The sequence below is a fragment of the Piliocolobus tephrosceles genome, chromosome 3 (genome assembly GCF_002776525.5).
Source record: "Piliocolobus tephrosceles isolate RC106 chromosome 3, ASM277652v3, whole genome shotgun sequence".
Classification (NCBI taxonomy): Eukaryota; Metazoa; Chordata; class Mammalia; order Primates; family Cercopithecidae; genus Piliocolobus; species Piliocolobus tephrosceles.
Genome location: NC_045436.1, coordinates 134932353 through 134960180, shown reverse-complemented (window position 1 = coordinate 134960180; position 27828 = coordinate 134932353). Strand labels below are relative to the sequence as shown.

At 36.8% G+C, this 27828-nt stretch overlaps 2 protein-coding genes across 25 annotated transcripts in view; one reads left to right on the top strand and one right to left on the bottom strand.

Annotated features, from left to right (window-relative positions):
- FIP1L1 (factor interacting with PAPOLA and CPSF1) overlaps nucleotides 1-15388 on the top strand; it is a 75025-nt gene extending 59637 nt beyond the window's left edge. For 17 of the 23 annotated variants that reach the window (XM_023183133.2, XM_031935345.1, XM_023183129.2 and 14 more), the window contains 5 exons: nucleotides 436-490; nucleotides 1803-1858; nucleotides 5872-6085; nucleotides 11470-11607; nucleotides 12131-15356. In XM_023183133.2, the coding sequence (XP_023038901.1) occupies nucleotides 436-490; nucleotides 1803-1858; nucleotides 5872-6085; nucleotides 11470-11607; nucleotides 12131-12278 (611 nt within the window). In that variant the 3' untranslated portion in view covers nucleotides 12279-15356. Of the gene's footprint in view, nucleotides 1-435; nucleotides 491-1802; nucleotides 1859-5871; nucleotides 6095-11469; nucleotides 11608-12130 lie in introns of all 23 variants that reach the window. The other 6 variants (XM_031935351.1, XM_031935353.1, XM_031935355.1 and 3 more) reach the window with 3 other exon arrangements.
- Nucleotides 13084-27828, bottom strand: part of LNX1 (ligand of numb-protein X 1) — a 128104-nt gene continuing 113359 nt past the window's right edge. Inside the window, exons 9-10 of one of the 2 annotated variants that reach the window (XM_023183124.1) lie at nucleotides 14209-14367; nucleotides 13084-13827 (exon numbers count right to left, since the gene is read on the bottom strand). In XM_023183124.1, the coding sequence (XP_023038892.1) occupies nucleotides 13692-13827; nucleotides 14209-14367 (295 nt within the window). In that variant the 3' untranslated portion in view covers nucleotides 13084-13691. The remainder of the gene's footprint in view (nucleotides 13828-14208; nucleotides 14368-27828) is intronic. The other variant, XM_023183123.3, reaches the window with a different exon arrangement.

The following is a 27828-nucleotide window of genomic DNA, read 5'->3' as shown; positions in this document are numbered from 1 at the left end:
CATTTTAAGGCAACTTCTATACTTCTAAAACTCTCGAAATATTTTTTGAAAGAGGTGATTGCTATATATCTACTTTTCTTCTAAAATATTTCAAATATATCTGGTGGCTACTGTTTTATGTATGGAGAAGGTAAGGCATTGAGATTAACTTTCTCATACTTACAAAATGGGCTGTGTGTGGTGCTGAAAATAAGACCAGTGTCCTGACTCCCAGTTTGTTCTCTGTGTATTAGACCAGACTGCTTACTTAAAGTTTTATTGCACTAAAAATCTGTTTCTAAGTTTGAGCTCCATTTTTTTCTGTCCGTTATTACAACATAGAGAAGCACATTCATATCCCCAGAGAAATTTAGTAATACACAGCAACTTTGTTTCACTCTTGACATTAAGTGTACATTCTGTTAACATTTTTTATCTTATGGTTGAATGTTTCAGGTTTTCCTCCTCCACCAGGAGCTCCACCTCCATCTCTTATACCAACAATAGAAAGGTAAATCAGTATGGATACTGATTTTTGATCATTGATAGCCTTTTGACAGAAGAACCATATACTTATCTTGGAAATATTTTCAAAGATTTAATTTTATAAACACAGCACCTGTCTTTTAATTTATAAATCTACGTCTATGTTAGTTTTATATAAGATGTTGGACCTGTAGCCTGAAATCAAGACAGGGCAAAGAAAACTAAAATTATAATATTTTGAAATAATGTCTTGCTTTGATTTATGACACACTTGATTAAAGAAACTCCTAGACTGTTAAAAACCCAGCAAGTCAGTTTTTTTTAATGGGAAATACAAACATAAATTACTGGAAATGATGAATAATACAAGTCTCTTTGGGGATGAAGTAGGGAAAACTATTACGGGACCATAGTCAAGAAAAGCTGTCTTATTCCTTGATACTCCATCTCAGCTTCCACAAAGAAGGCTTAGATCCATTCTGTGTGGCAGTAGCCTTATTTTTTGTACTGTGTACTCATGGCTTATGTTAACTAGAATGCTGTACAAAGAGAATATTTCCCTCATGGGTGGCAATATGGTATTTAACAACATAGAAATCAAACAGTGTTGCGAGGCAAGGTTCGTAAGCCCTTTGAGACTCAGTTTTCCTTTTTACCAAAAGGGTTGATAGAGTTGTGAAGATTTTAAAAGCTACTGAATATAAAGTACAATTCTTGGCAGGTAGAAATCACTAATAAGAGTTACTGCTATTTTCTCTTAAGTAGCAAATAAACTATTAAAAATAGTGTGTTTCTGAAAACATGATTAAAATGATGTAAAAAGACAAAATATGTGAGAACTTTACATCAGTAGCATCAAACCCTGCATATGATTTTCAAAGGAAACTATAAAATCAAGAAAGCATGAATTGTGAGAATACAAGGATTTAGTTTTGTTAAATGACTATTAGGCACATTTGTTTTCTCAGTCAAAATGTTAAGAAGTATTATTTGTTAATCCTGTCAGTGGGGCTGAATTAAAATTAAGACTAAATATTTAATGTGAAATATTCTGATAGCCTGAAAGTTTCTGTTACTTTACTTGTGACTAAAGCTAAGTTGATTGGATTATTTATGTTAAATAGTACTAGCACATCCTATTTTTCTGTAAAATTAGATATTTTAATATTTTTTAAGTCAAAAACCATGTTTTATTAATAAAATTATAGAACTAAATTATTAAATTGGTGGTTGGATAAAAGTTGTAATTTTGCCTTAAGTTTTTCCTTTTGCACTACATTATTAAAATTCAGAACTTCTTTGTACCAGACATAAAAATATATCCTTTTCTTCAACAGTGGACATTCCTCTGGTTATGATAGTCGTTCTGCACGTGCATTTCCCTATGGCAATGGTAAGTAGTAGTATTTAGATGCCTAGATTCAGTTTGGATCAGTGAAGTACTTAAATATTTTTAAAGCAATAAAAACGTGTTGCATCTTACAGAGCAATTAAAAAATATTAACTGAAGGAGTGAGTGGTCTATCTATCTGCCAGGTTAGCAAACAATAAATTTCATGTATTTATCAACTATACTTTTAAAAATTAGTTCATGGTGACACAACAGGGATATTTGTAAATTGCGTTTTCTAAAGGGATTTAGGATTTGTCACCAAAAAAGGATTATAAAAAACGGAAATCAAGTACATAGAAAACTACCATATAATGGAAAAAAACTGAAAGTTGGTTTTTGAAGACAACAAATAAAACATGACAATTTTATGACAAGATTAAGAAAAAAGAACACATAAACAGTATCAGAAGCAAAAAGGGATTACAACTGTAGACAACGCAGATTAAACAATAAAAGAGAGGCCGGCTCAAGCCGGTAATCCCAGCACTTTGGGAGGCCGAGACGGGCAGATCACGAGGTCAGGAGATCGAGACCATCCTGGCTAACCCGGTGAAACCCCATCTCTACTAAAAAATACAAAAAAACTAGCCGGGCGAGGTGGCGGGCGCCTATAGTCCCAGCTACTCAGGAGGCGGAGGCAGGAGAATGGCGTAAACCCAGGAGGCGGAGCTTGCAGTGAGCTGAGATCCGGCCACTGTACTCCAGCCTGGGCGACAGAGCGAGACTCCGTCTTAAAAAAAAAAAAAACAGTAAAAGAGAATATGCTGCACCGTATACCAACGCACTTAAAAACTTAGCTGAAATGAATTAAATGAATTAACTCCTAAAAACAAAAACAAAAACTTACCAAACAAAACTGACTCAAAACGAAAAAGAAACCTTGAAGAGTCTTCGTTATCCTGTTTTGTTGGATTATTCTTTTTTTTTTTTTTTTGCGTTCTTGTATTGGAAACTTAGCTCATTAATTTTTACTCTTTTCTAATATAGTATTTTAAGACTAAATTTTCTTCTGGAACAACTTGTATCCCTAAACTTTTGATGTGTCTAATGTTTGTCTATGTTTAGTTCTTAATTATTTAAATTTATGATATTTTTGACCCATGAATTATCAGAAGTGTGTTTTTAATTTGAAATGTTTAGGGATTATTTTCTCATAACTTTTAAGTTTGACTTCTAACTTAAATAGCATGGTGGTCAGAGAACAAACCTATTACACTCATCCTTTGAAAATATACGTACCTTTTCATAAATATTTCATATGTGCTTGAGAAGAATAATATCCTTTGTTATGGGCAGTATCCTATGTGATGTCCGTTACATCAACCATGCTAAGAACATGTAGCTCAAGTCTTTATCTGCATGGTGACTTGTACCTGTAATCCTAGCTATTTGGGAGGCTGAGGCGGGAAGATCACTTGAGCCTTAGAGTTCAAGGCTGCAGTAAGCTATGATCATACCACTGTTCTCTAACCTGGATGACAGCAAGACCTCATCTCTTAAAACAAAAAGAAACCACTTCTATATTTGTACTGATTTTTTCATCTGCTTAATCTACCAACAATTGAGAGAATTATGTTAATCTCCCATGAACATGGTGAATTTTCTATTTCTACCTGTGTTTCTATTAGTTTTTACTTTCTAAAACTTAAGGTGATGTTGTTAGCTACTTGGAAGTTTAAATTTGTTCTGTTTCCTTGGTAGATTACATCATCCATCTTCATGTGATCATCCTTTCTTTCCTAAGTAATGCTTTTTGTATAAGTGTGTTGTATCATTAATAAAGCTACCCTTTATTTTTTTTGAGACGGAGTCTCACTCTGTCATCCAGTCTGGAGTGCAGTAGTATGATCTCTGCTCACTGCAAGCTCCACCTTCCTGGTTCAAGCAATTCCCCTGCTTCAGCCTTCCGAATAGCTGGGATTACAGGCATGTGCCACCACGCCCGGCTAATTTTTTTTGTATTTTTAGTAGAGACAGGGTTTCACCATGTTGGCCAGACTGGTCTGGAACTCCTGACCTCAGGCAATCCGCCTTCCTCGGCCTCCCAAAGTGCTGGGATTACAGGCGTGAGCCACCGCACCGGCCTAAAGCTACTCATTTTCGATCAGGGGTTGTACTTTTTTTTTTTCTCATCTTTTTTCTTTAAACTTTCTGGTTTTATGTTGTTTATATTAAGGTTATAGTTAGGTTTTTAAAAAGTACAAATCGGCCGGGCGCGGTGGCTCAAGCCTGTAATCCCAGCACTTTGGGAGGCCGAGACGGGCGGATCACGAGGTCAGGAGATGGAGACCATCCTGGCTAACACGGTGACACCCCGTCTCTACTAAAAAATACAAAAAAAAAAAAAAAATAGCTGGGCGAGGTGGCGGGCGCCTGTAGTCCCAGCTACTCGGGAGGCTGAGGCAGGAGAATGGCGTGAACCCGGGAGGCGGAGCTTGCAGTGAGCTGAGATCCGGCCACTGCACTCCAGCCTGGGTGACAGAGCAAGACTCCGTCTCAAAAAATAAAAATAAAAATAAAAAGTACAAATCAACAATCTTTGTTTTGTAACTGATGAGTCAGTCCCTTTTTATTACTGAGAATATTTGGCTATTCGAACTTAACTCTCCACTTACACCTTTGTCAAGTCTTCTTGAATTGACTGAGTTTCGTATTGATTTTCAAAAAATCCTTTTTTCTTCATTGTTTTGAAACTATACATTTTCTCTTTTTTTTTTAAATGGTTACTCGACATTTGTTATTCATACTTAACAATGTGTAGTTACATATAATTTGAACATCTTTCTCCATCAATACAGAGACTTTAGAATAATCTTTCTCGTCTAACTTATATCCTGTTGTGGTTCACTATTTTAGTTTTATTCTTTTTAAAAAAAACTCTACTGTTGAATAGCATATATGGTTTGTTTGAATTTGCATATATGATTACCATTTATTTGTTCAGCCGTTACTTCTTTTCATGTTAGATCCTCTAGGATAATTTTTCTTTTTCTCTAAGTATGTCTGATAGATGTTCCTTTTTTCTTTCTTTCTTTCTTTCTTTTTTTTTTTTTTTTTTTTGAGATGGAGCCTCACTTTGTTGCCCAGGCTGGAGTGCAGTGGTGCCATCTTGGCTCACTGCAAGCTCCATCTCCCGGGTTCATGCCATCTTCCTGCCTCAGCCTCCCGAGTAGCTGGGATTACAGGCACCTGCCACCGTGCCCTGCTAATTTTTGTATTTTTAGTAGAGATGGGGTTTCACCATGTTGGCCAGGCTGGTCATGAACTCCTGATCTCACAATCCACCCACCTTGGCCTCCAAAAGTGTTGGGATTACAGGCGTGAGCCACTGCACCCAGCCTGATAGACATTCTTTTGGTGAAGTCTGTTGGTTGTAAGTTTTGCTTATTTTTTTGTTGATGTTTACAAAGGCAGTTTGAATCTTGAAATAAAACGTTGTTGAGTACACTTTTCTAGGTTGATATTTTTTCTCAACACTGTTTTTTTTTCTTTTTTTGAGATAGAGTCTCACTCTGACACCCAGGCTGGAGTGCAGTGACATGATCTCTGCTCACTGTAACCTCTGCCTCCTGGATTCAAGTGATTCTCCTGCCTCAGCCTCCCAAATAGCTGGGATTACAGTCATGCACCACCATGCCCAGCAAATGTTTATATTTTTAGTAGAGATGGGGTTTCACCATGTTGATTAGGCTGGTCTTGAACTCCTGGCCTCCTCTCAACACTTTGAAGATGTCCCAATGTATTCTGGTTTCCATTTTTTATATTGGGGAGTTTGTGGTCAACCTAATTCTGATTCCTGTTTACCTTGTATAATGAAGGGTCTTTATATGTTAGGTTTTTAAGATTTGTTTATGAATCTTCCCCTGATACTGTGGGTGTTCATTCACCATGTGATAGTTCTCTTTTCTGTTTATAAAGTGAATTTCTGTTATAATCTAATGACATATTTTTGGTGGGCATTTTGTTTTTTTATAGTACCATAATGTTTGTTTTTAATTGTGTTTTTTCTTTAGTTGCCTTTCCCCATCTTCCTGGTTCTGCGCCTTCATGGCCTAGTCTTGTGGACACCAGCAAGCAGTGGGACTATTATGCCAGAAGAGAAAAAGACCGAGATAGAGAGAGAGACAGAGACAGAGAGCGAGACCGTGATCGGGACAGAGAAAGAGAACGCACCAGAGAGAGAGAGAGGGAGCGTGATCACAGTCCTACACCAAGTGTTTTCAACAGGTTTGTTGGGTGTGCAGGAGTTTATACTATGTATTTTATAACCGCTTTCAAATTTGTTTTTGTTATGAGGAAGTGAATTTCAGTTCACTTGGAAAAAAGATGCTCAGGGAGTACTTAGGAAAGCCATCTTAAAATGATAAAGGATTAGAGGCTTCCCATTACCTTGAACAGCCGTCGTTTAATTTGTTTACTTATCTCTTAAAAGAATTTTCTACCCCTTCATTTATTTTTATCTTGCCATCTAAGTTTTTCATCTTCAGCTTAAATTAGTTGACCATATAGATATTTCCAGTGTATTATAAATATTAATATTCAAAAATAAAATTATCACCACTTTTATTCTGTTTTTAGAGACAGGGTCTTGCTTTATCACCCAGGCTGGCTGGAGTGCAGTGGCATGATCATAGCTCACTGCAGTCTTACATTGGAAGAAGATGCCATCTAAGACTTTCATAGCTAGAGAAGAGAACTCAATGCCTGGCTTCAGAGTTTGAAAGGACAGGCTGACTCTCTTGTTTCCTAATGCATTGTTCCCTAATGTAGGAAGTCCTGGGCTCAAGTGATCCTCCTGGCTTAGCCTCTCAGGTAGCTAAGACTACAGTCATGCATCACCATGGTTGGCTCATTTTAAAAATTTTTTGTAGAGATAGGGTCATGCTGTGTTGCCCAAGGTCACTCTTAAAATATGTCCAGTGGATTAAAAACATTATAGTGATTTTCCAAACACCATTATCCATTTTTTAAAGAAAATGCACAAATAGGCTGCCTTTAAGAATTGGAAATTTTACTTAAAACTTTTTAAATGGGTTTTCCTATTAGTCTTTCCTGCAACACACTTATGTATTAAGTTTTAATATTTAAGAAAATTTGTCTTACATATGTTTTAAAAAGTTTTCCTCCTGATTTTAGTTATTATTTTTATATTCTGTCAGTGCAAACCACATGTATAACAGTGATCTCATAAGATTACAATACTATTTATACTGTATCTTTTGTTTAGATACACAGATACTTACCGTTGTGTTAAAATTTTCTACAGAATTCAGTGCAGTAATATGCTGTACAGATTTGAAGCCCAGGAGCAATAGTCTATAATATGTAACCTAGTGTGTAATAGGCTGTACCATCAATTTGTGTAAGTACACTCTGTGGGGTTTGCACAACAATGAGATCACCTAATAGTGCATTTCTCAGAACATATCCCTGTCATTAACTGACACTGGACTGTATACATATACTGCAAATTTTGAAAATAATGTAATGGAACTGCATCGTTCAATGAGAAGAAGGAGCTTTCCTCTATCCCCAGTGAGTATTACTATTGTTAGGAAAAAACAGAGTTTGTTCAGAATACTTAAAATATTCAGTAAACCATCCTGTAAACAGATGTGCTGCCATTCAGGCTGCGGTGTTCCATTGTTAGAGCACAGGCAGAGTCGATTTACCATAATTCTAAGGACTCCAGGATTTTCAGGGTGGTAAATGAGCACCAACTTTAACTTAAAATCACCAGCTACATTAAGGAACACTGCATTAGAAAACAAGAGAGTGAGCCTGTCCTTTGAAACTTTGAAGCCAGGCATTGCCTTCTCCTCCCTAGCTGTGAAAGTCTTCATGGCTTCCTCTTCCAGTATAAAGCTATTTGATCTACATTAAAAATGCGTTGTTTAATGGAGCTACCTCCATCAGATGATCAGATTAGCTAGATCATCTGGATAACTTGCTGTAGCTTCTACATCAGCACTTACTGCCTCATCTTGTACTTTTATGTTATATAGATCACGTCTTTGCTTAATCCTTACAAACCAACTAACTTCTGCTAGCTTCAGTTTCTTCTGCAGCTCCCTCACCTATCTCTGCCTTCATAGAATTGAAAATAATTGGGCCTTGCTCTGAATTAGGCTTTGGTTTAAGGGAATACTGTATGGCTGGTTTGTTCTTCTATCCAGACACTAAAACTTTCTCCATATCAGCAATAATGCTGTTGTCATTTTCTTAACCATTCATGTGCTCACTGGAGTAACACTTTTAATTTTCTTCATCAACTTTTTGTTTGGCTTGACAACTTGTCTTTTTGGCACATGAGGGATAAACTTTAGCCTGTCACGACTTTTGACATGCCTTCCTCTCCAGGCTTCATCATTTTTAGCTTTTGATTTAAAATGAGAGATGTGCGATTCTTTCTTTCACTTGAACGCAGAGAGGCCATTGTAGGGTTGTTAATTAGCCTCATTTCAACATTATTGTTTCTTAGGGAATAGGGAGACCCAAGGAGAGGAAAGAGATGAGCTGAACAGTGGATCAGTCAAGAACATGCACATTTATTAAGCTTGCTGACTTATGGGTGTGGCTTATGGTACCCCTAAACAGTTAACACTAGTACCTCTACATCCTGTTCGGCGATGTTGTAACAAATTACTGAGTTTATTTTGGTGCAGAAAAATGTTGAAATCCATGCATAATTTTTTCATAGTATGCATTTTCCATGAACTTTTTGAAGACCCCCTCATATTGTCAAGCTGACTAGGACTGGTCAGTAGCTTAAAACTTTACCTAAAAAAATGCACAAGAAGGAACTGATAAGGATTTATTCATCTTTTTTCCTTCCTTTGGCTCCTACTGATATGACTTATACATCGTAGGCACTTAATAAAATTTTATTGACCAAATAAGTATGATACGTGTGTGTGTGTGTGTGTGTCTATGTGTGCATGAGTATATGATTTGTGTTTGCTTGGTGGGAAATGTGCTGTTGACTTTAGCCAATTTAAGTGCATTTTAAGTTTGAGGGCATTACATTCCAGAAAGTCAGATTGTTTCTAATGTGGAAATGAATATGTTTGAGATAGCATTGCTATCTCTAGATTGTACATGTTTATAAGTAAGGAGCTTAATGCAAAATTTGATAGGAAATAAGAATAAAATAAATTGCTTTACCAGGCAGAGCTCATAAATTCTCTTTGCATAAATAACACATTGTTTATAGAAGATTTGGCTAAATCTTCTAATTCTTCTGCTTCAAATACATGCACAGATATTACTGAGTTTTTATTGAAACTTAAAAGCATTAATGGTTAAACCACATTTGATATTCAAGTTGCTGAACTGTAGGGCATTAGGAGTCAAAGTTTACCTAAATTTGACTGAAATGTTTAAGGTCAGAAAGACAAAAAGTGGAGGAATTTTGAGTTCTGAATTATCCCAGGAAAACATTATGCTCTGGAAAATCCAAGTGAAGTATAAGTAAAGGTGTCTGAAGGCTGATATTTTAGCAGTATGGCATGTAGTATATGTTGCTTTACAAATTACAGGGCCATTGTTTTGAAAATTACAGACCAGTTACAACTTCTGCTTTTTAGGCAGCTTAATTGTGGGCCAGAAAGAAGGCTGGTCATTTGAGGATGTTTGAAATGAACTCTAATGTAATTTCCAGGTTCAGAGAAACCTTTCTGGTTCAGCCATTTATCAGAAAAGGGGATGGAAGGAATAGGGGCTTTCTATTTTGTGTGTAGGACCCAGTCTTCTACTGGCTGTTGTAAGGTTCCCATCACAGGGCTGCTTTTAGAATCTAAGGGCTTCGAGTTCAACAAGAGTTGGTTTTAGGGTAAGAGGAAAAAGAGAGTTACAAATGACACATTATGAGATAATTGACTTTAATTATTTTTATGTAAATCTAGTTGCAGTCATTGAAAAGCCTTATTTTTTGAGAGAAGTTAACTATATTTCCTATGGTGCTAGTTTATTCTACTTCAAGACATGGTACTAAAAAGTTCTGCTTCTGAAAAAATTAAGCATTAAATTCACCAAAGACTGCCATTTATTGAGTGCCTGCTTTCATACCAAGCACTTTATAAATGTTGTCAGTTCTGTAAAAAGCCTTGAAAAAGACTCTTGGCAGTTTTACAGATGAGAAAACCGAGGCTGAGAGAGGTTAAGTAACAGCCTGGGTCACTCATTTAGTAAATAGCAAAATCAGGATGTGATCCTGTGTGTACTCCACTTGTACTCTTTCTGCTGCTCTCCACTGACTGGCATGGTATGTGCCCTTTCAGGTGACATGCCTCCACACTCCAATTACAAAGTACATATTTATGGATAGGAAAAAAATAGTGGAAATAACATATACAAATATGTGCAAAAGTATATATTAATACATTTTCTGTTTTTTAAATAAGATTCTAAAATTTTAATGTATCACAGATAATAACTTGGTCAGCAGTACATTTGGGCATTAAGCATAGCATTACTGAATCATTACTTTTGCTAGAACATAGGCTGACATGTCTTTTAAAACATGGCTTATAGTTGTCACCTGACTATGTTAAACCCTGAGATTCCTTACCATCTTGATGTTTCATACAAATTACTACTTTAATAATTCATATTAAACATTTCTAGAAATCAAAGCTCTTCAGCATACTCTTCTAAAAGATTATTTTATTCTAAGGGAATTTACTGATGTAGAAAGTGTTGATTTCTATGCTAAACAAAAAAAAGAAAAAGGAAGAAATAAAAGACATGAAGGATAAAGAGAAAGATGGAAAGAGAATGTCAGTTAAAGAACATGAAAGGAAGAGGTCTAGGGAGGTAAAGAAAGACCACCCTCTAACTCTAGCCATTCGTCTCAGTTTCACCAGTCTATGTAATTCAATCCAAAATCAGAAAATGGAGATGCAACTTATATGTATGCAGTTGAAGTTATTAGCCATGTAGTTCCCCCTCCCGCGCGCGCGCGTGCTCACACGCGAGCACACACACACGTAATTAGGATGTCAGAATGCAGGTATGTCCAATCTGCATTTTGTATGGATACTGTAGAAGTTGCTTTAATGTCTCTGTTCTTTATGTTTATACTTCTCTATTTGATGAATATTTAATGATAAACCTAAAGTTTAAAAACATACTTGCTTTCTGTTTTGTAGTCATTGTGAGTTGTATATTTTTATAATGTTAAATATGTGTCCAAGACTTTCCAAGAATATTGATTAGAAATCTGAGATATACAAATATTATTTTAATTCTAAAAGCAAAAATTTTAAAAGCTGATAATTTAAATCAGTTGCAGATCTCACTTTTTCAAGAAATGAAAAAACCAAAGCATTGTTATATTAAATCTTTTTAACAGCTATGAAAGCACAGAACAAAATTGGTCATTTAACATATGTAATTATTATATATTTATATTCTTAGCTCTAGTGCTAGTTTGAGAACAACCATTGTTTTCCTCTCAACTCAACAAATATTTATTCCTCACTAATGTTATAAAAGATGCTAATGTGAGGATTTGGGGTTTGGACTGCAGATCACATCTCCTCTTTTACAGTTTGAATCCATTCAGAATTAATAGTCCAGTTGTCAAGAAAACATTTCTATTTCAATTTCAGCGATGAAGAACGATACAGATACAGGGAATATGCAGAAAGAGGTTATGAGCGTCACAGAGCAAGTCGAGAGAAAGAAGAACGACATAGAGAAAGACGACACAGGGAAAAAGAGGAAACCAGACATAAGTCGTCTCGAAGGTTTGCTCTTTAATAAAATAGTGAGCCAATAGTATGGGAGAGATTTTGACTTACTACATTATCGCATTGGAAGAGGGGAAATTTTGGCCTATGAACCAGTCTTTAGTAAGTTATGAAACGAAGCAGTGCTTGGTTTCATTAAAGAAAAATTCAGGGCCTTGTCTCAATTTTTTTTTAAAAAAGCATTAAACAAAATACCTATTGTTTGCCAAAAATCAACCCTTTACAGTATTTCCAGTTTTGAGTCAGTGCTTGTTTCTAATTTGTTACTGTATATTATAATATGCATTTCAGAAGCTGTATAGGCACTGGGAATCTGAGATAATATCAGTGAAGATGGCCCTATAAAATAAATACAATCCCTGCATAAAAGTCACATAAAACTGATTATTCCCTACACTATATTGATGAGAAAATGCATTAGATTATTTTAAACCCAGTGTTATATTGAGAATTTCCTTAGAGTGATTGGATTTTTGTCACTGATTGTGTATTTAAACAGAACACACCTTTTTTATTTCAGTAATAGTAGACGTCGCCATGAAAGTGAAGAAGGAGATAGTCACAGGAGACACAAACACAAAAAATCTAAAAGAAGCAAAGAAGGAAAAGAAGCGGGCAGTGAGCCTGCCCCTGAACAGGAGAGCACCGAAGCTACACCTGCAGAATAGGCATGGTTTTGGCCTTTTGTGTATATTAGTACCAGAAGTAGATACTATAAATCTTGTTATTTTTCTGGATAATGTTTAAGAAATTTACCTTAAATCTTGTTCTGTTTGTTAGTATGAAAAGTTAACTTTTTTCCCAAAATAAAAGAGTGAATTTTTCATGTTAAGTTAAAAATCTTTGTCTTGTAATATTTCAAAAATAAAGACAGCAATGACTTTATATCCAAGAAAGGAATGTGAATGAGTCACTTAACAGGGACTCTTAAAGAGCTGTATTAGCTGTGTACATAAACAAATTATCTGAGAAAAGGTCAAGGTTCCACTTGGGCCACAGTTTTGTTAATCAAACAAACAAAACACCAGTCTCGTAAGAGGCTGCACCACAAAAGGCAACAAAGGGCCCCTCTAAGGCTTGAGACTAAAACTAGTCTTGATCATTACTGCTGTGACACTCTTGCTGAGTATATTAAGAGACTCATACATTTTTGATATCACAACTTTTTGATAGCATTTGGGTTCCTGGTGAAACCAAATGGGGTACACTTTCATATCCTAATTAATAAAACCTATAAGGCATTTGGGTGGGCTCTATGAAATAAATTACCCTTAGTGTAGTTTTTAGGAGGCACGTGTACAAACACTCTTCATGTGGCACAAATTTAAATAGCCTCATGACCATGTCTGTCTATGAGCCAGGGTCAAGCTGGTTTGGCCTTGATGCATTTCCCAAGGCCCACTGGTGGAGCAGCGCAAGTTTTTATACAGTCGCTACCGATTGTGGAAAAAAGAGCTTTAGCCATTTCTTACTAAAACAAAACAAGTTTATAATTCTGTGAGCATTTTTAGGGATAACCCTAGAAGACATGTGTCAGTGATGGTAACAAATAACATGGTATTTGAAAGGATAAATTACTAGGATCTTTTAAATGGTGGTAATACAAGTAACCTTAATTAGTATCGCATACTAAAAGACAACTATAATTTCTGAAAAATATTTATTTATTGTTTGATGAAAGCATTGTTTCTCAGCAATGCATTTAAAAAAGTCTTTTAGCTGTAAATTAAAAATGGTCATAATGTACCCTTGGCAGACTTCAGCATATACCAAATTTTAAATTTAAATCAACTTGAATTCAGTGGGGTATACAAATCATTTTAGCTGTTTAGGGCTTTTTACTAAATAGAAAAAATATAAACAAAGTTGTAGAGTAATGAGAAATCCTCCACACTGAAAAAAAACTAGTAGTTTTAATTTTTTTGGAATCATATTTTCTGAGGTGTAACTGACTTTCATTAGATACTTTTCCTGACATTTTAACAGTGTATTTACATATCAAAACTGACAAGATAAATACAGTGTTTCAACTTTTAGCCTATTTGTGATTTTTCTGTTTTTTCTCTGACCCATCATTGATTCTATAAAAAAGTGCCAGGCCAAGAAACAATAGTTAGAGTAATTCTTCCTTTAAGTTCTTTCAGCAGTCTTGCCAAGCAAGCATGTATCATTCCTGATGTACTTCTACCATTGACAGCAAGAAGAATATCACCACATCTAAAAAAAAAAACAAGATATGATTAGTATTTTAATTCATTGAAGTTAATGCAAGTTTATCTTAGTGGTCCTAATTTTTGCTGCATCTGACCATTTTTAATTATGTTACTTTTAATTTAGATATTTCTTGCCTCTTATTTACATTCTCCAAACTCACTATCCACCCAGCTTGTGTTAGAAGGAATGCTAAAAGTATGGGGAGTTTTAGTATGGGACTAAGAATATGTGTAATTATTTTGGATTTCTCAGAAGTTGAATGCTACGTAAATACTTTAACTCCCCACAAAGTACAATGAATACATGCCTTATCTCAAATGAGGCCAAGCGTTGGCATTTATTAAACAACATTTAATACAAGTTTTTTTGGTGAGTCATTATTACCTGATTCTTCCATCATTGTATGCCGGTGTTCCTTCAACAATGGATTTGATGAAAAAAGGTTTGTTTCCATTGTATTCTTCATAACCTCCTACAATGCAGAAGCCCAGACTTCCAGCTGTGTTTCTTCGTAATATAATGTCTTTACAGTTATACAAGCACCTGAAATAGAATGCAGTCAGTGTACATGCATATTTAAGTGTTACAGTTAAGGGAATACTTACTGTGATTCATCCCCCATTCCTTTTGTTGGCATTTTTAATGGCTAAGTAGCACTGCGTAGGTCCCACTCAAAATTGTATCGTACCTTGGTGACCTTTGTGCTGTTAGCTGGCTTTTTGTAATTGAACCTCTGTTTTCCATAATTTTGAATATCCTAAAAATCTGACACCCCTATTGTATTCTGTTATATACATCCACTGGGAACGATAATCATATTTTTAACTTAAAGAAGACAATGCTTGAATTTGTATTAGCAAAAAGTTGGATAAACCTAAATCCTTATTGGTGAACAAACATGGATGTCATATTTTTATTTACTTGATATAATTTTTAATGAAGGCAAAAATCCTTTGAATAATCTCAGTGAAAGCAATTTAAACCTAATCCTAATAAATGAATTTGTATACTTCTTTTGACCTTGGAAAAATACCACTTTACACCCAATTCTACATGTTTGGCAAGTCATAGAGAAGCATGCAGGCATAAAGTGAATGGAAACAGATACATTTAAAGATTATAAGAACAATTCATATAGGAGGAAAAACAAACTGCAGGAAACTGGATAGGAAGTTATAAAAGGAATGGGAGAAGGAAAGGCCCAGCTCTTCTGTAAATCAGAATCCTCAACTAAAATAGCAAATGAGATTGAAGAAATTTTTATTCACTGGCCCCTAATGGATCAGTGTTCATATAGGTACAGGCCAAGTGTTAACTATGTTACAGTTGCCATAGAAGTGTGTGTCAGGAGTTGAATTTTACTCTATATGACTACATTGTTCACTACATTTGTAGCTGTAGTCCAGGAATTGTTTTGAAAGGAAATTGGCCTTTTCATGTTGCCAAAAATCAAGATATGGCTATTTTGTTTATATACCATACCTTAAAAATATTACTTTTTAGAACCAATAAAAAGTCTTGTGAAATGTTAAGTGATAAAGTTGATCATTACATTTGTTACCAACCTTGTTAGTCAATGTGACATGACTTTTTTCATGATGATGTTTTCACTTAAAATGAGCTTTAGGGTTTGTTTGGCAAATACCTTTAAAATGTATTGCTGAAATTCAACTCTAACCAGTTCTGAATCTGTTGTCATACATATACATCATAACAATTTCTTTTACTGAAATGATTGCTTAAAAGTATAAATTTCATTAAATTTCATATTTTGTAAAATACGTATCTGCTGCATTTCACAGTAAACCTTGATGTCAGTGGTAAATTCATTCTTTGGGAGCTGTGGTGTGTCAGATACACATTTTACTTAATGGTTCACTGACTCCTCGTGTACAAAGCAGGTAACTGACTATTCTGTAAATACCAGAGCATTAACATTCCCACCTGGGAGGATATGTGCCCAATTTTTTGGAGAAAGGTAAGAATTAGATGATTGTTATCCAAGGTCATGATCAAATATCAGTTTTAACATTGCCCAGTTTGATTCTTTAAAATATATAAGTGAGTATACTCTTACTGAATATTTCATATGGAGAAGCTGTAAACATAACCATCTAAAACATTACATGTTCTAGTTCAAAGCTTTGAACCCAGTAAGTCACAGGGTGTCCATTTTCTAACCTCTTGATACTGGAGAGAACACACTGCTTTGATCATCTTTCTGCAGATGTTTAAACAAAACACAAAATCCCCTGCCCTCCTGAAGCATCCATTCAAGTTGATACCAGTGTTACTTGTTTTATTTCCTTAAAAAGTAAATGCTTTCTTTTATTGGTGTTGCATATTTAACTTTATTGCAGCAGTGAGAACTCCTTACGTTAACCCGTTTCAAAGTCAGACCTTGGTCTGACTGTGGGCATTTTTTTCTTAAGTTGGGTTATTTTACTCCCCACTGGGAAATGTGGCAGCTGTTTTTGATCAGTGACCTCAGATACTAGGTGGCTTTAAACTTTGAATGTAAATATGGGCTTTTTTCCTATTCTGCACTCATTCTTTAAATTTAGGCCTATCGAAAAAGATTTGGCATAGTATAAGGAGTTTGGTAGTTTTTCCCAATGAGAAAATTATGGTTACCTCAAGAACAAATTTAATGAAATGAGTCAATGAGTATGGTGACTCATTTGATTTCCACTGAAATGAGTTAATGAGAATGAAGTCTTGAGCTGCTCAAGAAGCTTAAGTTTTTTTCTAAATTCTTATATATCCCCTTATACTACTAATTTAGTCAATACATATTTGAGAACACTGACTTTGAACTAAGTCTGCAGACTACAAAGAACATTGAGGCAGAGCCTCTTTCTTTCCTAAGAAAAACAGTTTAGAAAATAAATCAAGTGCATCAGCCCAAGCCAGTTGAGATCTTATTTCTTCCTGATTTAAATTATTGTAAATTTTTCATTGCTAAGTGGTGTTAGAATAGCAGAGGTTGGAAAGAGGTTGGATGTAGGATGTTTTGAGCTCTGTGAGAGCAGAAAATTGGAAATTGAATCTATAGAAACAATCCTTTCACAAAATGTTGCTTTATTATTTTGCTAGCCCTGTGTTCAGAAAGATTGAAGTTCTTGGCCCCAATTTATATGTAACAACTATGACCGTTAACTTAATAGATTCCAGTGAGTAATGTAGAGCCTCTTACTATGATTAACCTAGCATTTATTCCCTCTTTTGGATCAGGTACCTTTCAGTCTGTGGTGAAGGGACCACCTTTTTTTTTTTTTTTTTTTTTTTTCCTAGTTTGTTGTAGACTAATACTTTGGTTAAATAAAAAGTGAATTTCTAGAAAAATGAAATCTTGAATCCCAATTTGTGTTGTACATAACAAATACAAAATGTTATAATCAACATAAAAGGAAAAAGAATTATAAAAACTATGCATTGCTCATTTATTTATGGGAAATTAATATGGACAATCACTGTTACACTCATAATTTTGTGTTCCTCAATTATTTTTCTAAAATCATGAGAGAAATGCTGAGTCCCTATATTAAATGTCTATATGCATACTTTGAACAAACAGGTATAGCAATGTTTCATGTAAGTGAGGTTACTTACTACAATAAGTTGACACTGCTACTTGCAGAGGATAAGGGATAGCTAAACCATTTTCTACTACACTATTAGCAGAAAAGACAGTGTCACATATATATGTTCAGGAGAACAGAAGATTTTCAAGCAATTTTAGGAAGCTCAGGCAAGTGATAATTTAACTTCAAAATTTGTCTTTATTCCTCAATGATAGCCAATTACAACAATTTATACTATAAAGTTAGAGTCAAATTTAAATTTTATCTCAATGGCATGAACTTTGAATTCATGAATTCTGTGTTGGTTTATTCTGAAAATCAGAACATTGTATAAAATATGTACGATGTTTGATAACTTTTTGCAACTGTGCAATATAAAATTTATCACCTACTTCATTGATAATTGTTATCAAGTTACATCATAACAACTTATGGAAGCTATTCTTCCAAGCGTCTTTCACTTTGCCCTTTGATGTTATTGGCCATTGGAAAACATCTTGCATTTTTTTCCTTGCAGGAAATATTAAGCTCAGTAAAAATATTGAAGATAATCTGGCAAATAAACAAGTGTGGCTATCCAGTTTACATCTTTAAAAAGTTGGGACCAAACTGGCTTCCTATCTTGCAGAAAAAAATAAGGGTTTGATCTATGGTTCAAACATTTTTGACAGAACTTCTCTTTACTTGTTACTCAGCATGCAATAATAGTTCGTTATGATTGGCTTCCTTATTACCACATAATAAAGAGAATAAACTAGTAAACTAGTATCTAATGCACTAGCCTTTATGTAACCACAACTTTTACTATGTCACTAAACACATTATTTAGTTTGGCTGACATCACAGCAAAATTTTCTGAAGGAGCCACTGTATTAAGTTACATTCATTCTCCAGCAGCTTCTTTAATCTGCGGAGTCAGTACTCCAGAAAGTTTTACAATCAATGCAACCGCACCAGCAAAACATACCCCTACCTAAAACTTAAACTTCCAATTCACCAACAACGTAAACTTCCTTAGTTGTATATGGTTCACAGCTAGTTGTGTTTATTGCCAAAGAACTTTTTTAAAATTCTGATAATCATGTTTAAATTGTACATACACTAAAAAGATTTGCCTGTGTATTCAAGTTAAAATGAAAAATATGTTGCTGGCTTTTTTTGAAGTTGGTTTTCATATCATTAGTTATGAAATGTAGTACCCTTTTTACCACAGATTCACCCAATGTTTCTAAGCAAATTTTAGTTTTCACAAATACCTTGGCAATGTGTATATACATTTTTAATCTTACTTAAAATGCTACTTTATTATAGGAAGTCCACAAAGTATATAGTTTGTGCATGGTATATTGGCATCTACTTCTGGTGACTTTTTAATTAAATACTCTTTCAAAAAATTATTTTGGCTTTTTGTTTGTAAGAGGCATTTATGATTCCATTGTATTATTAGCCTACACCTCCACAAGTGGTTTTACTATTTCACCAACAATGACAGCTGCAAACCCAAGCTCCACAGAGGAGTAAAAGCAGCATAAACTTTTTGTCTTAAGAAAAAAAAATCACATGTTATTTGGAATCACTTCTATTGTACTCTTTTCAGAAAAGATATGTCTTGTCTTGACAAAAATCCAGTGAAGCTTAATTCACCAACTATAAATAGGGTACTTCTCTAATTTGGCCAGTAATGTTGAACTACATACTTAAAGCAGCTTTGATTAAAATGTAAATGATCGTAAAAATACGTTTAAAAGAAACCTGACGGTCTCTCAGATTTTTATACATATTTTGGTGACAGCTAAGAAACCTTAAAATGTAGGTTTTAATGTGGGGTCCTACTGTGCATGATGCAGTGATCCCCTACTGGGATGCAGATTGCACAACATAAAACTCACCTTGCAAGTTCAACAACATCCCCTTCAACAAGAGTTTACTGATTATATTTGAATGATGTAGCAATGTCAAATTGCTATAAAAGTTTCTAAACAATTTCTGTGCTTATTGCAGACCAATAATACAGTTTGTGGATTAGCACTGGTCTATTGTCCATTGCTCTGAATAATTTTTAAAGAAGTAAAACATACAAAAGAAATATTACAGGTTTCTTTTAAAAGTTATTAAGGAAGAAAGCTTTAGACTATGATGCGCCTAAACAGGAGTATAGAATTAAAAATTCTTGGCCAGGCAAGGTGGCTCACACCTTTAATCCCAGCACTTTGGGAGGCTGAGGCAGGCAGATCACTTGAGCCTAGGAGTTCCAGACTAGACTGACCAACATGGCAAAACCCTGTCTCTACCAAAAACACAAAAACTAGCCGGGTGTGGTGGCGGGCACTTGTAATCCCAGCTACATTGGGGGCTGAGACTGGAGGATGACTTGAGCCTGGGAGGTTGAGGCTGCAGTGAGCCAAGACTGTGCCACTGCACTTCAGCCTGGGCAACAGAGTGAGAGACCCTGTCTCAAAAAAGAAGGAAAAGGAAAGGGAAAGGGAAAGAGAGGGAAGGGAAGGGAGAAAGAAAGAAAAGAAAAGAAAGAAGAAATAAAAACTAAAAACTCTCTCAGGTAAATTTGAGCATTTTTCTCATCCATATGGTGCTTATCTATATCATTACCATGAATTAACTATCCCCAAAGTCTCCTTTTCTAGCACTCCACTCTGATCCTCACCTCTCATGGACTCAGTGCCCCATTCCAACAGATTTTTGATTCCATCTGGACTGGATGCCTACTTTTCCTAGATGGTTGGGAAAGACATGACCTGAATAACAAGAGGTAGCCAGAAAATGTGAAGCACAGAGTATTTCAAGCAGAGAGAGCCTGGACTTTTGAAATATAATAGAAAACAGAATACTACAAGGGACTCATCACAAGAAGCAGCAGCACTATAGGAGGATGAAATAATGTGTGCTTTCAGCTAACTGGTGACAGGGCCAGGTGTCTCATGAACCTAAGTCATGACAGAAAAGCAGTGAGTAAGGAAACCAGGACAAGATGTCCTGGGATCCACTCCCAGGCTTCTCTATGCTGTCCCTCCTGTGCTACAGTGTTTGAAACATGCATGGAAAACACCTCCAGTTGTGTATTCTGTATTATTGAAAGTTACAGTTGACATTCCTTGGCAAGTTTTCCTATTGTATTAATTCTAGGTGACAACTGAGCCTTAATAGTTTTAAAAGATTGAGCCAGTCAGTGCCCAAGGACATGCTGGCTATTCTTCAGTAAGTCAATCAGAGGAAAGATCCAGAATTTATTATTTTATAAAACAGAACTAGAGACCATAATAAGGGCATGGAAAACATTCCAAACTGAACTCCAAAGTTAACACAATCATGAAGTTCAATGCTGCTACAAGGTCGCAGTGTCCAGCTTCACCTGGCAATACTGTGAGACCCCTGTTGGCTTCTTCCCCCAGACGCTTCTCTCTCTACCCAGCCAGGTCCCTCTCTACTCTGATTTCTCAGACCTCTCCCCCAACCACAGGTTCTGGACACACAGTCCTTTTTGCCATTCCTGGACCATGCCACGTTCGCTCCCACCTGTGGGCTTTTGTTTAACTGCTCTGCCAGAATTCTCTGCTGTGCTTCCACTGCCAGCTACTTCCTGTTATTCAGGTCATGAACTAAATGTCATCTCTTTAGAGGTCTTTCCCAACCACCTAGACCAAAGTGGACATCCAGTCCAGATGGAATGAAAAATCTTGCAAAGGAGATTTTGGGGTAGTAACTATGGGTAATGATACAGATAAGAACCAGGAGGACAAGAAAATCCCACAAAGAAACACAGCAAGAGAAGGACTGTAACATGTCCTTCTCATGTAGGAAGTGCAGGTATTTGCTGGGGGGAAAGGGGTCGGTAGAGCTGCTGGAGGTTTAAGTTGCTCAGAGTACGTGGGACACTGCTGCTGTAGAGAATGACAGAAGATAGCTGATAAACAATGTCAAAGGATTCAGGAGCGGCACTGTGGGCCCACCTGAAGGTGGTGACCACAGGTTTAAAGAGTATCTGTTGTTTGATTTTCCCCAGCAGTGTTCTGAGACTGAGTTGTAGGCTTGGAGAAAATGTACATAATTGGACAATCCAGGGGGTTGTAATTTTGCCCGACAGTCCAGAAGGGTGATGGAGTAAAAAAGTGGAAAATAATGACTCCAAAAAAAAGAAAAAGATGGTTGATGCGATTGTCCGTGGACCCCAACAGCGTTAGGATAGAGGTGAAGACAGAAGGAAGAGGTTGAGGGAAAAGGTAAAGGGGTCTATGAACCCGAGGGGTCTATGGACTAGATGGCAGAAGTCTGTATTCACAACATCTGACTTTATGATTTCAAAGGGGGAGTGGTTCTAGGAGATGGCAAGTTTGGGTGGAGGCTATGGAAGAGGGTGACTGAAATACTGACTTTTTTAAAAACAGTACCCTTCTCTGCCTTCCTGGCCCATGTGTCACCCTCTACACTAAGGATTTACCCTTTCTTTTTTTCTCTGAAAAGTTCCATCTGCATCCACTCCTTTACTGCTCAATATTTTCTTAAAACTTCTCCTGCTTAAGCCTCTGACTATACCCCATTAGGCCAAATCCAGCAAATATTGTTCTGTTCTTTCATTGGTGATTTCTTCTCAGTCTCCTTCAAGGGCTCTCCTTTCCTCAATCCTCTTCTCAATGGACCCCAATATTTTACGGAGCCCCTACACCATACTACCTACATATTGATCTTGCCCAAATCTATCTTTAAAAATAAAACATGTTTTAGCAGATATAGGGTCTCATTATGTTGCCCAGGCACTGGTCTCAAACTCCTGGGCTCAAGCAATTCTCCCACTTCAGCCTCCCAAAGTCCTGGGATTACAGGCATGAGCCACTGCACCCAGCCCCAAATCAATCTTTAGCTTATACTTTTCTCCAAAGTGTGGTTTCCAAAGGGCGTGCCTTTCAGGATGTCTGAAGGTAAAAAAAAAAAAACATTTTTGTAATAACACTAAGACATTAGTGGCCTTTTTTATTCTTGTTTTCTTATGAGCATACAGTGGCATTTTCCAGAGGTCACGTGATAGGTGATATAGCAACAGACGGAATGCGGGAGCAAATAAGAGCATCTAGTTATCTTCTCTTAAGCCAAACATTAAGAAGCTTTGCAAAAAATGTAAAATAATGCCATTCCTCTGAGTTTTTTTTTAAACATTTTCTCATAAAAGATGATTTATGCTAACATAAAATAGGTTTATTTTAAATGACAATAAATTTCTCAGATTAATTTATGATAGGGTAATTTTATTAGATATAACCTACATAAGCAAAAGCTCTTTGGGATTATCAGTATCTTTTAAAAAATGTATAACAATCTTGAGACAAAAGGCTTTAGGAATTGCCGTCCCAGACATGTTTATTAAACTTGGACATCCCACTGGTATCTAAAACTCAACATGTCCAGAACAACAAATATATCTTCATTCTTCCTTAATATTGCAGAATAATTGCATTAATGGCTCTAATTCCTCACTTACTCTTGGTATCTATGTTCTTTATCACACAGCTTTGCAGTGCCCTCCTACTCTGATCTGGCCTCATCCATGAGCTCATCAGTCGAATGCTTGCCATGGCCAGTCAAACCCTAGACATGCAAGCATGACCAACCAAGATTAGCAGCCACCTAAATGCAGAGCAGAGTGCAAATGCATGAGTGAGCCAGCCAAGATCCATCAACTCTAGCCTGGATCAGCTGAACCCCACAGACTCGTGAGCAAAATATATTCTTATTGTCACATGCTATTGAGGTTTTGTGGTTGTTATGGAGCACAACTGTGAAAATAATTGGTATTCCTACTCCCCTATTTTGACTATATCCTCCAGCCAGATGAAGATATCATTTACTCCATTACTCCAACATCTTTTCTTTTTTTTTTTTTTTTAGACAGAGTCTCACTCTGTCACCCAGGCTAGATTGCAGTGGCATGATCTCGGCTCACTGCCTCTGCCTACTGGGCTCAAGCAGTTCTTCTGCCTCAACATCCTGAGTAGCTGTAACTACAGACATGCACCACCACTCCTGGCTAATTTTTTGTATTTTTAGTAGAGATGGGGATTCACCATGTTGGCCAGGTTGGTCTTGAACTCCTGAACTCAGGTTATCTGCCTGCCTTGGCTTCCCAAAGTGCTGAGATTATAGGAGTGATCCACCACACCTGGCCTCCAACAAATTTCTAAATTCCCAAACCAACCCAGTGAATGACAAAAGTCTGCTTCATTCAGACTCCTAAACTTGCTTTATAGTAGAGAGAAAACAAATTATATAGCTCACATTATTAAAGCCAAGTGTAGGCTTAGCATCCTCTTGAGGGTGCTCACAAAACTTCCATTGCATCACGGTAAAATCATAGACTCTAAGACCAGAGAGCCTGGTTCAAATTTCAGCTCTGCCTATTAACTGGCCATGTAACCTTGGACAAGAGAACCACTCTGTGCTTTAGCTTTCTACCTTTAATGTGAGGATGCCATTAGTACCAAAATCACAGAGTTGATGTGAGTTTTAAACGAGCGAAAAATGCAAAGAACACATAAAGCTCGCACAAAAATGCCTGACACATAGAAAGGGCTTTGTAAGTATTAGCCACAGCTGCCTCTTTTATTATTACTGCATAATGTGAATGCACCTGATAGTGTCCCTGTCTTATAGTTAAAATATGAAAGTTCTTTGACTTTAAAAGGAGAAGACATGAGATCTGTTTCCTTGCTATTCAATATAAACAATCTTCATTAAGATGTTTTATGAGTTTCAGGAGAGTAAAAGGTTAAAATTCTTAGGCAAGAGGAGAAATGAGTTAATGTGTATTACTATCATACTAGTCCAGATGAGAGCATGTTTGGAAAGACTTCCAGATGTGGAATGTGGGCCCTGAGAGCCAACAAAGAATGAAGCAGGAAGCCTTCAGTATTTCCTGAATCACTTCCAACTGAATGGCAGCTGATAATTTGTATAGCTGAGAGACAATGTCTGGAGCTGTTACCCAGGGGTCACTCTTGGCACACAATGCACACAACAATGCACATTTGCATTGTCCTTCATAGCCTACTTTTACTGTCTCCTCGATTAGTTCAGAACAAGCACAGCTTACCAATGCTACCCTCTTCATAGATATTCTGTGTCGTATCGCACTTAAGGACATAATTACAATGGATTTCCTGTTTCTAGACCTGCTGACATGTTATATCATTTTTCTTCATTGGTAGAGCACCTTAGCTAATTGGCTGGATCATACATTAGGAAATTAGAATTTCCTCGAAATTTGTTAAGTGAAAGGGAAAAATATTTGGCCAAGTAGATTCGTAACTTGGAGGGAAATTTCTGTGGATTCAAAAATATCCATTTGCAGCTTAACTCTATGAATTCAAGTAACATGATTTTGCTGAGATATGACAAATGGCCTGAAATGCTTAGAGTGAATGATATTCATGCTAAATGGCTAGAGACATTTAAGCCAGTGGTATTGCATCAGTCAGGGAGAAACTGGTGTCCTCAAGGCTCTGAGGAGTCGAGATTAGAGACGGGAGCAGATGCCTCCTCCCATGAAAACTGAAAGAGGCTCATACCCTGGGACTATCTGAAGCCTGATCTAGGGGCATGACTGATTATTGATGACTTCTGAGAAATACCAGGAGGACACATTTCTAGTTTCAAAATGGCAGAGTGTTTCCTCTTCTGCTTTGTTTCCTCTTCTGCTTTAAAACATTACTATAAAAGCAAGTAGGAGCCTTGGAAACAGAAATGCAAATTCCATCTTAAACAAAACGAAGTGTCACCATATAGGAGGGAGAGGTGCCAAAGGCAGTCAAAGAGGAAAAGATGGAAGAGAAGAAACCCACAGCTGGAGAGGATAGACCAAGCCAGTAGAGCCTTGAGGTCTTAGCAAATGGCCACTCTAATGGGCAAAACACCCATTCTACATGGGAACACCAGACACAAGAGGGCTGGCTGCTAGCAGGCTTCCCTGGGCCCAGATTGGCAGAAAATAAAGGCACGGGTAAGCCAATGAGAATCCGAGATAACGCACAGGTATGGGCTGCAGTTGGCCAGTGTGTGAGTGGAGTAAGAGAGACTATGGATTGTGCCCAGCCAGGCTGGGCTTAGTCAACTGGGGACAAATAAACACACTCATTGCCTGGTGCCATAAGGAGAAATTTCTACTATCTGGAATATGGTGCTGCTCTTTCCCCATGTTATAAACCTCCAGCAGATAGCACTCACCAGAAAAATGCTGCCACAGAAATGAAGTGCTACTACAGAAAATAAAATTTATAACCAACCATATTACTATGAATTTAAAATATTTCTGAAGCAACTGCTCTATGAACAAGAGCTCAATGCAGAGATAGGACTTCATGGAAGATGAGACAACAGGAGAGATGAGCCAATGGAACAGAATAAAAAAGGAGAAGAGAAAAATAAAAACACCACAGCAATTAAAGTGGTTGCAAAGGAACAGAAATAATATTGAAAACACAGTGAGCATTGAAGGACAGATGCAAATAAGCCAGGAAAACATGCAGCACTATTTACAATCGCAAAGACACAGAATCAACCTCAATGCCCATCAATGGTAGACTGGATAAAGGAAATGTGGTACATATACACCATGGAATACTATGCAGTCATAAAGAAGAACAAGATCATGTCTTTTGTGGGAATATGGTTGGATCTGGAGGCCATTATCCTTAGCAAACTAACTCAGGAACAGAAAACCAAATACCTCATGTTCTCACTTATAAGTGGGAACTAAATGATAAGAACTCATGGACACAATGAGGGGGACAAGAGACACCAGGGCCTACTTGAGAGTGGAGGATGGAAGGAGGAAGAGGATCAGAAAAAAACTAATGAGTACTAGGCTTAGTACTTGGGTGCTGAACTCATCTGTACAACAAACCCCTGTGACATGAATTTACCTATATAACAAACCTGCACATGTACCCCTGAACCTAAAATAAAAATTAAAAGTCAAGAAAATAAAATGGAGAAAAAAGAGTTGAAAAAGATCCTAGAACATTAAATATATGTAATATAAAATATATCAAAGAAACAAATATCTAGAGTTCCTAAAAAGTAGCAACAAAATAATAGAAGTTATTTTGAACATTAAGTAAAAAGACCAAGCCACATATGGAGGGAAAGAAATGACATGAGCCTCACACTTCACACCATTCAGTGCTACTTAGCAGTGATACAATGCCTATTTAGTCCTATAGGAATGAAGTGTGATACAATAACATGATACCCAGGCAACCCGGTGCATGGCTGTTTAGATGTACCATAACGTATTTAACCAGTTCCTAACTGGCAGTGGGTATGATGATGGGGCAATGCCTATCATGATACCCAAGAACATCAGATTAGTTTTTAAATAAAATGCATGGTATATAGGAGTGTGTATGCTACCATTGTGTTTGTGTGTATGTGTGTACATATAAACACAGGCCAGGGGTGAGCAAATTACAGCCCAGCACAACACCTCGTTTTATAAGTAAAATTTTATTGGAATGAATGGAACACAGCCTTCCCCATTCATTCTCGTATTGCCTGTGGCTGTCTCACACCACAACAGCAGAAATGAGTAATTGCCACAGAGACCGTGTGGCCATCAAAGCCTAAACTATCAGGCCCTTTTCAGAAAAAGCTTGCCAGCCTCTGACTTACAGTACACAAAAAATTGATAATGGTGATCACCTCTATTGAATGGATCTGAAGGGAAGGAGACTTACTTTTTGTTCTCTTTACACTCTTTGGTGCACTCTGAAATTTCTATCATGTTTATTCTATTGCTATAGGGTGAGGATGGAAAGAAAGAAACTAGGAATCTCCAGGATTCTGAAAATCAGTGTTGTCTATGCCAGGACATCATGCTTCCTTACCACTGTCCATTTAGAGGAAATGAGCAAAGTGCAGACTCTACTTCTTCTTTTTTTTTTTCAGACAGAGTCTCACTCTGTCACCCAGGTTGGAGTGCAGTGGCACGATCTCAGCTCACTGCAACCTCTGGCTCCTGGCTTCAAGCAATTCTCATGCCTCAGCCTCCTGAGGAGCTGGAACTACAGGTGTGTGCCATTGTGCCTGGTTAATTTTTTGAATTTTTAGTAGAGACAGGGTATTGCCATGTTGGCCAGGCTGGTCTTGAACTCCTGGTCTCAACTGATCCATCCACCTCAGCCTCCCAAACTGCTGGGATTATAGGCATGAGCCACCATACCCAGCCCAGACTCTACTTCTAGCAAAAGCAGAGCAGTACCACGCCCAAGGGCAAATGACAAAAGGTAGAGGGGAAGAAAGACATTCACTTGGTTGTATTTGGAGCAAAAAGCACCTCACATTGTCCTCTCTTACATAAATGAATAATGAGGGACTTTGATTATATGACAGAACAGCTTTCAAACACAAAAAACAAAAC